Here is a 12512-nt window from a genome sequence, read left to right as displayed (position 1 = left end):
GAGGCTGAAAAATCATTTCTGCTGCACTAAACGTTCCCAAGAGCCCAGCGGACGCCATAATTCTTGCATCATAGAAGTTTGGAGCGACCAGGACTCTTCCTATAGCTGACCGACCCACCAGACTAAGCAATCGGGGGAGAAGGGCCTCAGTAAGAGAGGTGACCAAGAACCCAATGGTCGCTCTAGACGAGCTGAATTTATTTCTTAATTACACAAAGGAACAACATAACAAATGTAAAAAAAAGCAAACAAAGTGTCTGAAGACTTTCCGAGTGCATTGTATATGTGTTAAAAGAAAAGGGAAGTTATGGGACTTGTCAAAACTGAAGAACCCCTTTAGTTGAGCAGCGAGACGCTACGCGTCAGCCTTGTTACTATGTAATTAGAGCTACAGTTGCATCAGAAGACAGACACTGGCTAATGGCTTCCAGCGTTTCATCTCCACCATTTTCAGGATCTCTGCTTGCTGTCCGTAAATGAGAACAATCTTGCTGAGATCCAAAAGAGATATACAGCTGAGGGTTTGTTATATTGTATCAGTGTAGACAATTCTCTGCTATCCACCAGGCAGCTAACCGTATTCCAACACCTGAAAAAACATCATATGTAAAGGCATCATATGTTATACGGGCCGCTAAATTGGTGAATGATCCAGCGATCAGCCAACAAATGAGAAAATGCCTGTTTTTTGTGGATGGCATTGTTCTTTGGTAACATACATGAAGCTGCTTAACTGCAGGGCACGGACCGTAGTCAGAGTACTGGCCAGAAATGTGCAGAATACAGGGCAGGGACGAGCTACAGAACTGCTTCTTCACAGCAGAGGTCACTGATACAATGATGCCCGGAGTGCTTCTTTAAACCCACTGAGTACATAGAATACACGGACTGTACTTACTCTCACACTTCATCCCCTGATGTATTAACCCATAGAGCAGAGAGCCGCAGTGGTCACAGAATGTTGGACTCCCATACGTGTGGATCTTAAACTTGTGCTTACTCCGGGGGTCCTGCAAACATATAAGACGTGTGTAAGGGGTCAGTCCCGGTAAGGACAGGTCATACAAAGTCATATATGAAGTATGCTGTACAGTGGATATAAAAAGTCTTCACAACCCTGTTAAAATGACAGGTTTATGACCTGTTCAAACTCAGACAACGATGACTGATTTCAGGTTTACCTCCCCTTCAGCGCCCGCTATCTGTAAACGTCCAATGGAAAACAAACTAAAATCAGTTAGGGTGGAAAACTATAAGCAACAAAACTAAAATAACGTGGTTGCATAAGTGTTCACACCCTCTTGTACTTGTGGTCAGAATCAGCCAATCACATTTACACTCATGTTGAACAGTAGTCGGCACTCCGCTGCCATTATCTGATCCCCCCCCCATATAAAGTTCGGCTCTTCTAGGATTTTCCAGACATTTTCTTAGTTGGTCCATAAAGAGTTTAGAACACATCAAAGGGATGTGATTGTTGGAAGGTGTCAGTCAGGAGAAGAAAGAGGGGGGGGGGGGGGGGGGGGGGGAATAACATCTCCAAGACATTACATAAACCAATATACATATATATCTGGCACAACAGTGATATTACCGAAAACTGGACGTCGCTCAAAAACGGATGAAAAGACCAAAGTAAATCGGCCAACAGCAACATTAAAGGAGCTGCAGGAGCTTCTGGCAAGTATTGGTTGTGTAGTCATGTGACAGCCATCTCCCGTGTTCTTCGTATGTCTGGGCTGTGGGGGAGAACGTGTTCTGTCTGATGAGACTGAGGGGGGACTTGTTGGAAATAATTCCTAAAGCCAACACTGTGCATCACCAGAGGACCCCCAACCCGCAGTGTAGATGTGGGGGGCTGTCCTGCTGTAGGAACTGGGGCTTTAGTTAAGCTGGAGGGAATTATGAACAGTCCCAAATATCAGCCCATTCTGGTACAAAGCCATCCGGCCTCGGCTAAAAAGCTGCAGATGAAGAGGAATTTCACCTTTCAGCACAACGACCCAAAGCAGACCGACAAATGACCAAGAGAAGGAGCTTCACCAGAAGATCACAGTTTTGGAATGGCCCAGCCAGAGCCCCAACCTCAATCCCATTGCAGATCTGAGTGTTGACCTGAAGAGGGCGCTACACAGGAGATGCCATCGCAATCTGACAGATTTGCAAGGAAGAGTGAGTAAAAATCACTAAATCTAGATGTGCCATGCTGATAAACACAGACCCCAAAACACTGAAAGCTGTCAGAAAGTCAATGGGGGCAACAACAAAGTATTAGTTTATGGTGTGTTTATGCAACCGCATTATTTTACATTTTTTTCCCACCCTAAATGATTTCAGTTTGTTTTTCAATGGAATTTTACGGATGTCGGATTTTTTAACATTACAAAACCAGGCAGTTTAACAAGGGCTGTGTAGACTTTATGTAACCACTGTATGTACAAAACCAAATGTCTACAGAGACAAACAGTAAACCTTATCAGCTGCGGTCAATCAAACCTCTAACAGATGTATGCAGAAACATGGAGGATCTTCACACTGCAGAACTTCCATTCAGAAGTCTTGGAAAAGCAGAACCTCCCCCCCCCCCCCCCCCAGAAGCAGACGGAGCCTCCCCCCCCCCCCCCCAGAAGCAGACGGAACCTCCCCCCCCCAGAAGCAGACGGAACCTCCCCCCCCCCAGAAGCAGACGGAACCTCCCCCCCCCCAGAAGCAGACGGAACCTCCCCCCCCCAGAAGCAGACGGAACCTCCCCCCCCCAGAAGCAGGCGGAACCTCCCCCCCCCCAGAAGCAGGCGGAACCTCCCCCCCCCCCCAGAAGCAGGCGGAACCTCCCCCCCCCCCCCCAGAAGCAGGCGGAACCTCCTCTCCCCCCCCCCCCCCAGAAGCAGGCGGAACCTCCTCTCCCCCCCCTCCCCCAGAAGCAGGCGGAACCTCCTCTCCCCCCCCTCCCCCAGAAGCAGGCGGAACCTCCTCTCCCCCCCCCCCCCCAGAAGCAGGCGGAACCTCCTCTCCCCCCCCCCCCCAGAAGCAGGCGGAACCTCCTCTCCCCCCCCCCCCCAGAAGCAGGCGGAACCTCCTCTCCCCCCCAGAAGCAGGCGGAACCTCCTCTCCCCCCCAGAAGCAGGCGGAACCTCCTCTCCCCCCCAGAAGCAGGCGGAACCTCCTCTCCCCCCCAGAAGCAGGCGGAACCTCCTCTCCCCCCAGAAGCAGGCGGAACCTCCTCTCCCCCCCAGAAGCAGGCGGAACCTCCTCTCCCCCCCAGAAGCAGGCGGAACCTCCTCTCCCCCCCAGAAGCAGGCGGAACCTCCTCTCCCCCCCAGAAGCAGGCGGAACCTCCCCCCTCCCCCCCAGAAGCAGGCGGAACCTCCCCCCTCCCCAGAAGCAGGCGGAACCTCCCCCCTCCCCAGAAGCAGGCGGAACCTCCCCCCTCCCCAGAAGCAGGCGGAACCTCCCCCCTCCCCAGAAGCAGGCGGAACCTCCCCCCTCCCCAGAAGCAGGCGGAACCTCCCCCCCTCCCCAGAAGCAGGCGGAACCTCCCCCCTCCCCGGAAGCAGGCGGAACCTCCCCCCTCCCCGGAAGCAGGCGGAACCTCCCCCCTCCCCGGAAGCAGGCGGAACCTCCCCCCTCCCCGGAAGCAGGCGGAACCTCCCCCCTCCCCGGAAGCAGGCGGAACCTCCCCCCTCCCCGGAAGCAGGCGGAACCTCCCCCCTCCCCGGAAGCAGGCGGAACCTCCCCCCTCCCCGGAAGCAGGCGGAACCTCCCCCCTCCCCGGAAGCAGGCGGAACCTCCCCCCTCCCCGGAAGCAGGCGGAACCTCCCCGGAAGCAGGCGGAACCTCCCCGGAAGCAGGCGGAACCTCCCCCCTCCCCGGAAGCAGGCGGAACCTCCCCCCTCCCCGGAAGCAGGCGGAACCTCCCCGGAAGCAGGCGGAACCTCCCCGGAAGCAGGCGGAACCTCCCCGGAAGCAGGCGGAACCTCCCCGGAAGCAGGCGGAACCTCCCCGGAAGCAGGCGGAACCTCCCCGGAAGCAGGCGGAACCTCCCCGGAAGCAGGCGGAACCTCCCCGGAAGCAGGCGGAACCTCCCCGGAAGCAGGCGGAACCTCCCCACCCCCCAGAAGCAGGCGGAACCTCCCCACCCCAGAAGCAGGCGGAACCTCCCCACCCCAGAAGCAGGCGGAACCTCCCCACCCCAGAAGCAGGCGGAACCTCCCCACCCCAGAAGCAGGCGGAACCTCCCCACCCCAGAAGCAGGCGGAACCTCCCCACCCCAGAAGCAGGCGGAACCTCCCCACCCCAGAAGCAGGCGGAACCTCGCAGGAAGCGAGGGACGAGGCCGCTGCAGCCGCCCAACGTGCAGGCAATAAAGCTTTGCACCTGCAGATACGCCCTCTGTATCCTTGCTGAAGGACTATGCACTAGAAGATACTACCAGGTGCAAATACTAACTGTGCCCCTTACTGCCCCCTATCTACGCTCAGTAGCATTAATTTCATGCAACATAGATGGCATTTGTTTAATTCACCTGTGTTATATACTCCGGAGCTGCACTCTACATCTTCAGGGCTAAAATCGTAGCATGCTCTATGTTAATACGGATTCTGTGTGGACAGCCTCAATAGAGGTCGATGGATGCAAGCAAACCACAGCCCATACGTATGAGCGACAGAAACGCTCGCAACTAGACAGGAAAATAGATACAAAAGTCGGAATGCGGGCTGGAGAGGAGAGATCTTTCTTCTGTGCACACGATAATGTACATACGCGCAGAAAACCACACGCATCCGTGATCATTCGCGGTTTTCCGTGGAGGATCACAGATAATCCGTTGCAGAAATCCAACCCATTCCCGAGCCCGGACTAACCCCGTATCAGCGTGTCATTCTCCTGACCACCGCGTGTCAGCGTGTCATTGGCTCAGCATTATGCATGATCGGCTTTGATAAACAGCTCAGCAGATAGTATCACACAAGACAGGCTTAGATACACCACTCAGTAGATCGTATCACACGAGACGGGATTAGATACAGCAGACAGTATCACACATGCTAGAGAACACACTGTAGCCTCCGTCTAACTAGCCAGTAGTCGTGGAGAGTACGAGGACGCCGGGACCAATGGGTGCCGCTCATCAGTACGTCACGTCTCCTCCTGAGATTTATGCGCGTGTTAAACCCTCCAGCCACGGAGATCCTTATAAAGTCATGAGACTCGGCTGCTTCTATTCGCACCTTCTGCATTGTGAGACCACGAAACAGAGCAAGATCAGCAATATTTACACATGCCTACAAAAAATTAACCCCTTCCATGCTGCCTAACGAGGAACATTGAGATAATGCAGGCGGTCTGCAGATGTGTCCTGGATGCACCATATATACACGGCCCGTATGTGGGGTTTACATGCGTGTACAGACCAGCATCAGAGAACCGCTGTCCAGCTTATTTATACAGAGGACCGTTAACCCTTCACACAGGCGTCCTGTAGGAGCTTAGTTGACATAAACCAACCCAGAGAGCCACCCACCTGTAGACAGACTGTAGGTACACAACAGGGTACTGGCTGGTGGGAGGAGATGCAGGAGGTTGTAAAGGCAGAGACCCTTCTTCCATTCAACTAGACTTGACCAAGAGAGGAAGGAGCAGCCATAAAACTTTCTCCAGATTGCTTTGTCAAAACCAGCTGAAATATCGGACTGTGGAGCCTTAGGTGCTCCATCTAACATGTCCGGCCATTAGCCAAGAAACTGCTGGTTTGTCCTAGATCACATCTTTTATGTGGCCATAAAACCAATGGTGGTTGGCAACACATGGCCTCATGTAAATAGATGTGCTGCCGGCAAGAATGAAACCATACATGCCAGAATGGTCGCACCAATGGTTGTTCAGTCACATACAATACTGAGAACAGCTCCATGTAACTGCAGCTAAACCAGCAGCTGTTCAACCACTTAGATGCCACGAGCAATGCTGCCCGCAGCATTTAAGCCGTTAGAAAAACAGAGACTTGCTCTGTCACCTATCGCCTGGTGATTATGGTGTGCCGTTAGACTAACATGACCCCAGCTAGTGAATGCCCCCAGAGCTGACATGTATGTAAAGAATACAGATCAGCATCTATAAGCTCCACAGACTAAAGTTAGGGGCCTATAGGAGAAGGCTGCTGAATAAGAGGTGGGATTTTTATACTTCTCGTCCATTCTCTCACGGTCTGTCCACAAAGCCACCACTCAGTGCATACAGTGGACTCCTTGAGCATACAAACACACTGTCCTCTCAGTGCTACTCTCCCATGAACCTCTAACTGTAGTTTTTTGGGCTCATAGGAGCTCACAGGTTCTCTTTAAGTCTATTAAGCCCTGTGGCTGCACTGTATAATATACTGCAATACAAAAGAATTGCAGTATATCATACAAATCATCTAAGTGATTACATGTTCCCTATTGAGACCAAAAAAAAATGTTAACAAAATTTTTTATATAGGTTAAACTCCTTTTTCATATAAAAACCATAAATAAATAAAAAATACAACTTGGAATTGCCCTATCTGTAAAAGGTAGTTACTAAAACTATTGCATTGTTCATCACGGAAGATCAAAACTGTAAAAAGCAGGAAAAAAATAGAATGTTTTTGGCACCATCTCCTTAAAAAAAAATTAATAATGATTGATCAGTTATATGTACCCCCTAAAATAACACCAACAGGAACTAGCACCTGCTCCACCAACACAAGCCCTCACACAATTCCAGTGACAGGGAAATAACCTTAGGTTAGTGCTGCTCCAATAGCCCAGGTCCAAACAAGGTCGCAGAACAGGTTGCAAGCTGGCATTCAGCGTCCCAACATTCATCCGGAAAAATAAAAGTCTCAGAATATGGCAACAAGAAGCAAAAAAAAATTTTTTCATACCAAAAAAACAAAAACTATTCGGTATTGCTGCAGTCGCACTGACCTGCAGAATAAAGGGCACGGGTCCTTTTAACTTACTCATAGAAATAAAGTAAAAAAAACTATTTTTCTAATTGCACCCCACTTAATTTTTAAAAAGTTTTTCAGTAGATTAAATGGTAGCATTAAAAATACAACTCGTCCCGCAAAAACACAAGCCGTCACATGGCTGCATAGATGGAAAAATACAGAGATACGGCTCTGGAAAAGTGGGACAAAAATGTCTGAAGGTTAAAGGGTCAGAGAAAGACTCCTCAACACATGGAGGAAGGGGTCCCCGCAACCACGCAAGGGGGTCGGAGGAATTGTAGAGGCTGCTGGATCTGCACTGACTCATCCGCTGCCCTGATTGATGCCTTAACTCTTGCACCGCCAGCAGCCACAGAGGTCTCTGGGCAATTAATCCGTCGTCTACTCATTGTTCTGGAACAAAACCCAAATGTGCGTCAATGAGCGAGCATGCAGGGATTTACATAATGCATTCAGCCTCATTTCATATTTTATGACGGCGGCTGTGGGTTCTCCTCCGACAATACCGAGCTGGGATTCCTCAACACATGCAAGGCAAATGGGGGCAGTAAGCCGTCCCCAGCGACCGATGCAACGGAGGAGCCAAAACCAGGGATAATTGGTAGGATGTCCCTGGCTGCTGCTGCTTGGTTCAGCTCACAGAGGATTGTCTGACACCGAAACGTCTCATATCTGAAGGTCTGTTACAATGTCAAGTACAATGTGTCAGTCTGGAGTCCCCAGAGGACTCGTCTACACTGATGCTTCTCACAGCTGAGGGTTTGTTACAAAGCAAGCAGTTTGGGCAGGTTACTGTCTCTCCTGCTCTGAAAGTTTGTTACAATATACCAGTGCAGAACCTATGATGTCCTCTGGAAGGCGCTACCCAAAACTATTCGGACAATCACTGGCACACAAAACTTTAGGCGTGCTCTAAAAACACACCTCTTCAGGGGGGCATACCATATCCCCTAAACCAAACCCGTCTGTACTCCGCCTAATACCACTGTCTGTGTGTATAGCACCCCTCACTCGCCATACCTGCACATCTCCAGTCCCTTTACCTTCTGTATCACCCCACTATTAGTAGTATGTAAGCTGGTTGGAGCAGGACCCTCACCCCTATTGTCTCCATTAACTGATTATTATGTAACCGTGGTCTTGTTCTGTTCCCCCCGTCTTGTAAGTGCTGCGGAATATGTTGGCGCTATATGATTAGAGGGCAACCCCATCTCGGCCCAGCCAGATGACCCCATCATGTTCCAGGCATCCGATGCCTCAGACCTCATCTCACGACTGCAGCACATTCTACCATTACCAGCTTTCACCCATGGGAGGCGCAGCTGGGAAATATTAAATGCAATTTCCATGACAGAACTCGCAGGATCCATTTAATCCAATCTTGCTTTTTCACAGGGAGAACAAAATCGCATTTAGAAAGAACAACGCGCCAGGCGCTCTGAGGACGCGAACAGCTGCGGACGAGGGAACAGCCGGTCGTATAATCCTGTAACATACAAACCAAAGGGAAATACAAAGGGGAGGATGCTGCTAATCACTTCTATTCTTTATCATCATCACAGGGAGACCATCAGTAGGGAGACGCACTGCTGATGGATCTTATACATCCCGCTGACGGACTTACAGTTCGCCTTAACTCTGCAGTGTCAAAACATTTTTGTTGTCACTTTGAAACAATCATCAAGTTTGCCGACGAACTATAATGCGTCCCTTCATTTAGGTGCACAGAAGCAGGAGGGCGCAGTCAGACGTGTATATGCAGATAATGTATGACTAAAGGCCCATTTATACACAATGCACCTTTGAACTTGGTGAGGGCTCTTACCCGCTGGTGATGAACTTTCCTGCAATGTGGGTGTGAATGAAAACGCATGATTATGAAACCAATGATTTTTAATGGTTTCATTCTCATTTGCGATTTTTGCACTCAAGCCCTGCAGCGCTAAGAAAAATCTGCTATATCGCCCATTGTTTTCAATGGGGCCAGCAGCAACAGCACCGGCCCCATTGGAATCAATAGGATAAGATCGCGAAGCAGCCTAGGAATCCCCCATAGAGAGGAGACAGAGGGGAAGCGCGTAGCTACAGGAGATCTCTGACATATCTCCCCATATTTGGAGATAGGGGCCGGGGTTAGGGGGCATTCCCAAGATTTCCCAGACAGCGGCACTTGAAAGGGGGCAGGGCTACAGGAGTTATTAAAGTGAACCAACTCCAGCCAAGTGAGGGGGTGTGGTTAGCAGGTGGATCCCGTTGGCCCCACCCCCTCACTTGGCTAGAGAGGAATCACTATAACTCCTGTAGCCCTGCCCCCTCTCTCAGGAAAGCCTCCTAATCCCCCCCCCCTCTATAAATATGGGGAGATACGCAAGAGATCCCCTGTTGCTCCGCACCCCCGCTCTCCTCTCTATGGGGGATTCTTAGGCTGCTGTGCCATCTTCTCCTATGGCAGATTTTTCTTAGCGCTGCGAGGCTTGAGTGAAGACATCGCAAATGAAAATGAAACCATTGAAAATCATTGGTTTCATAATCATGCGTTTTCACGTATTCTCGCATCGCAGGAAAGTCTATCACCAGCGGGTGGAAGCCTAAACAGAGAGAAAGATGCAGCTGCCCCCCCAATCTACTATTTAGTGTGCAGAACCCCAATCACTGAATTATGGTAAAAACATGAAGAAATGGCGCAGCACTAGTACGTCCTATATAATACTAGAAACCCAGGTGCCATAATAGTCGGTGCGGTCTGGTTTGCTGACGTTCGGTTCCGACGTAGGACGCTTCCATTTAGTCGCTGGGCTCCATTTCTATTGTTCCCATAATGCAGCAGGAAAAAAGAATCCATAGCGTGAAAGCAACCTTAAAGACGAGCCTGCGTATGACCAGACACTTTCCTGTAGCGACGGAGTCTGGTTATTGTCCTCAGTCTGTGACAAACCCCCCCCCCCCCAATGGGTGACATATTCATAGAGGAGCATTATATAAAAGAGAGCGATTTATATATCAACACACAGATAACGAGGCGGGGCAGGGAGGGGTCGTTCCACTATCAGCCCATGACCGCTGATTACTGTTTAGACCAGTAGAACTGGCACAAAGCAAACACTAATTAAATATCATTAAGAATTATTGTGTGTCCTGATAACGCTTATCACCGGCCAACAGCTGCTGCTCCAAAATCTGTGGCGGCACGGAGCTCCATGCTCTGCTGCAGAAGGCAGGCGACACTATAATCAGAGCGATGATCTGCAGGGAGCTCATTAGGGTAATAATCTGCAGGATACACCACTATGTAGATGGGCAGAGCGGTGTTCTACAGAGGACACCGTTGTAGGTTTGTAAGTGGGCAGAGGAAGCAGCAATGTACATAGTAACAGTCTGTAAGCCTGAAGCACGGCCAGCCAGTTTAGCCGGTTATCCTACAATGTTGATCCAGAGGAAGGCAAAAACTCCCATGAGGTAGAAGCCAATTTTTCTCTCCGAGATCAAAATTTCCTTTCAGACTCCAAATCTGGTAATCCGAATACATCCTTGGATCAACAACCCTTCTGAACTAATCGCGTGACTATAAGGGTAGGTTTACACAGTGGTAACGTTCTCCGGATGACAACTCTGCTTGCAGAAACAGCAGCCGCCGATATGGAAGATGACAATGGACGGTGAAAAGATGGGCCTCTACCTGGATTTAAAGACAGAAATTATGACGATTGCAAAAAAAGGCCCAATTCAAATAAAAATAGTCAACGAGGCCGTAGAAGGCGTGAGGCTCCATCATCCTCAGGTCAAAAATTGACCAGTGACTTTGAAAATAAGGTAAGCTTCATCAATGGGATAGGGAATAACGGATCGGAGGGGGGCGACCACTGGGACTCCCAAGAATGGCGCAGTGTACACTACCTCTTGATTGATTACAATCGGGACTCTGGGGGATAGTAAAGTAATAAGCGCTCATACTACGCCCGGTTCTCAGGATTGGTGGGGGTCCCAGTGGCCACCTATACTGGGCATGGGGTTAAATTCTGTGTGTGACAAACCACTTAATGGGGCATATGGAGTCCTATGGTGTGAACGGCAGACTTTGTTCATCCTGGTGTCTATCAGCTTGTCTCTTTTAACACCCCTCCAAACAACCAGTCATTTCTAGTTTACGGTGGTGCTGCAGCCCAGGCTTGTAACCTCTGAGGTCACTAGGTCTTCTGACATTCTGTATACAGGCCACACGGACCAATAAGTGGCGCAGGCCGGTATACAGGACATCACTGATGACGTTTCATTTCAGGGCCTGTCACTGGTGCACAGGCATGTGACTGCTGTAGTTGGGTTAAACCCTGGACAGGAGTAGCAGCAGTGGAGCCAAGGGCACGGGGGGAGGTATGTGGTATTATTTACAATTCTTTATCAGCGCAGTCAACAATTTTCAATATATCAACAATGTCATTAAACCTACTGGCCTCATTTTTTGACCGCTTTTTGAATGTTACCAGTATCCATCACTAGCGAGTCCTCCAATATAACTTAATTCCCTCAGAGCCCAGGGGCGCATGCCATCTGGAACCTGTGATATGTCTATCGTAATGTTTTTAACGCAGCACTGCCCTTCTTCATAGGTAAGATGGTTACAGTTTGAATACATTTATCATGCACTCTGGATATAACAGATGCCCTGGCAGAACGCCAGTGCCTCATGCTACAGAATAGAGGCTTCCCAAGTCTTCCACTGATTGGCCACAGCAGTCACATGCTTCCGCCCAGCCCGTCTACCCAGAAGTTACCATTGATGCCAATGTCAACTGAGTCCCGGGGTGCCAGGAGAAGAGAGTATGCCCTTGTTATTTTAGGGGGACGGGATAATACGTGGGGTCCATCCAGTTTCTGGCATGTGGACTAAACTTTCCTGGCCGTAGCAGCACGGCACGCTGTGCTCCGTCACGCAGGGTCTCATGGCGGATCTCTGTTGTGAAGTCGGCAGCGGAGGAGAACTGCTAATGGAACAGTCTATTTTGACAGCTAAAATTCTGTCATAAAGATAAGTAGTATTAACAAATAAACCGATGTTCCGTGTGGTTACTGAATGATCAAGGTAACAATAGTCTATTGTAAATAAGGATGAATACCACTAAGACGCACCGGCACTATGGATTATCAGGACTACAGTAGGCAAATATTAAATCACCTGTCCATTAAAATAACACATCGGGAAATCATGGTTATTCATGGATATAGTAAGGAATGGGGAAAATCACAGCAAATCAAAAGAATGACAATACTTGTGAATGGAAGGGATAGTGTTGTGTGTGTGTATATATATATATATAATCCATGCCAACTGCATGTACAGAATACAGAAATGAAAAGTGTGATTAAAAAGGCATCCCATCTCCAAAAAGCAGGCCAACGTCGAAAGGATACATGCGAGGCATGCAGGAGTAACACTGTTAAATAGCACAACAGCAGTCTAAGACACATTAATCATCTCATAGGAAATCTGGGAAGAAAAAGCCTTTATTAAGCCCACTGGGACGAAGACTGTTCAACTGGCGGA

General features: G+C 49.5%; 1 protein-coding gene across 2 annotated transcripts in view; it reads right to left on the bottom strand.

Moving 5' to 3' along the window:
- Positions 1-12512, bottom strand: part of PRKCA (protein kinase C alpha) — a 223879-nt gene that overhangs the window by 82262 nt on the left and 129105 nt on the right. For both annotated transcript variants that reach the window (XM_066588241.1, XM_066588242.1), the window contains exon 4: positions 899-1010. In XM_066588241.1, coding sequence (XP_066444338.1) covers positions 899-1010 — 112 coding nt within the window. The remainder of the gene's footprint in view (positions 1-898; positions 1011-12512) is intronic.

Source organism: Eleutherodactylus coqui, chromosome 13, assembly GCF_035609145.1.
Source record: "Eleutherodactylus coqui strain aEleCoq1 chromosome 13, aEleCoq1.hap1, whole genome shotgun sequence".
Taxonomy (NCBI): Eukaryota; Metazoa; Chordata; class Amphibia; order Anura; family Eleutherodactylidae; genus Eleutherodactylus; species Eleutherodactylus coqui.
This window is presented reverse-complemented; position numbering and strand designations above follow the sequence as displayed.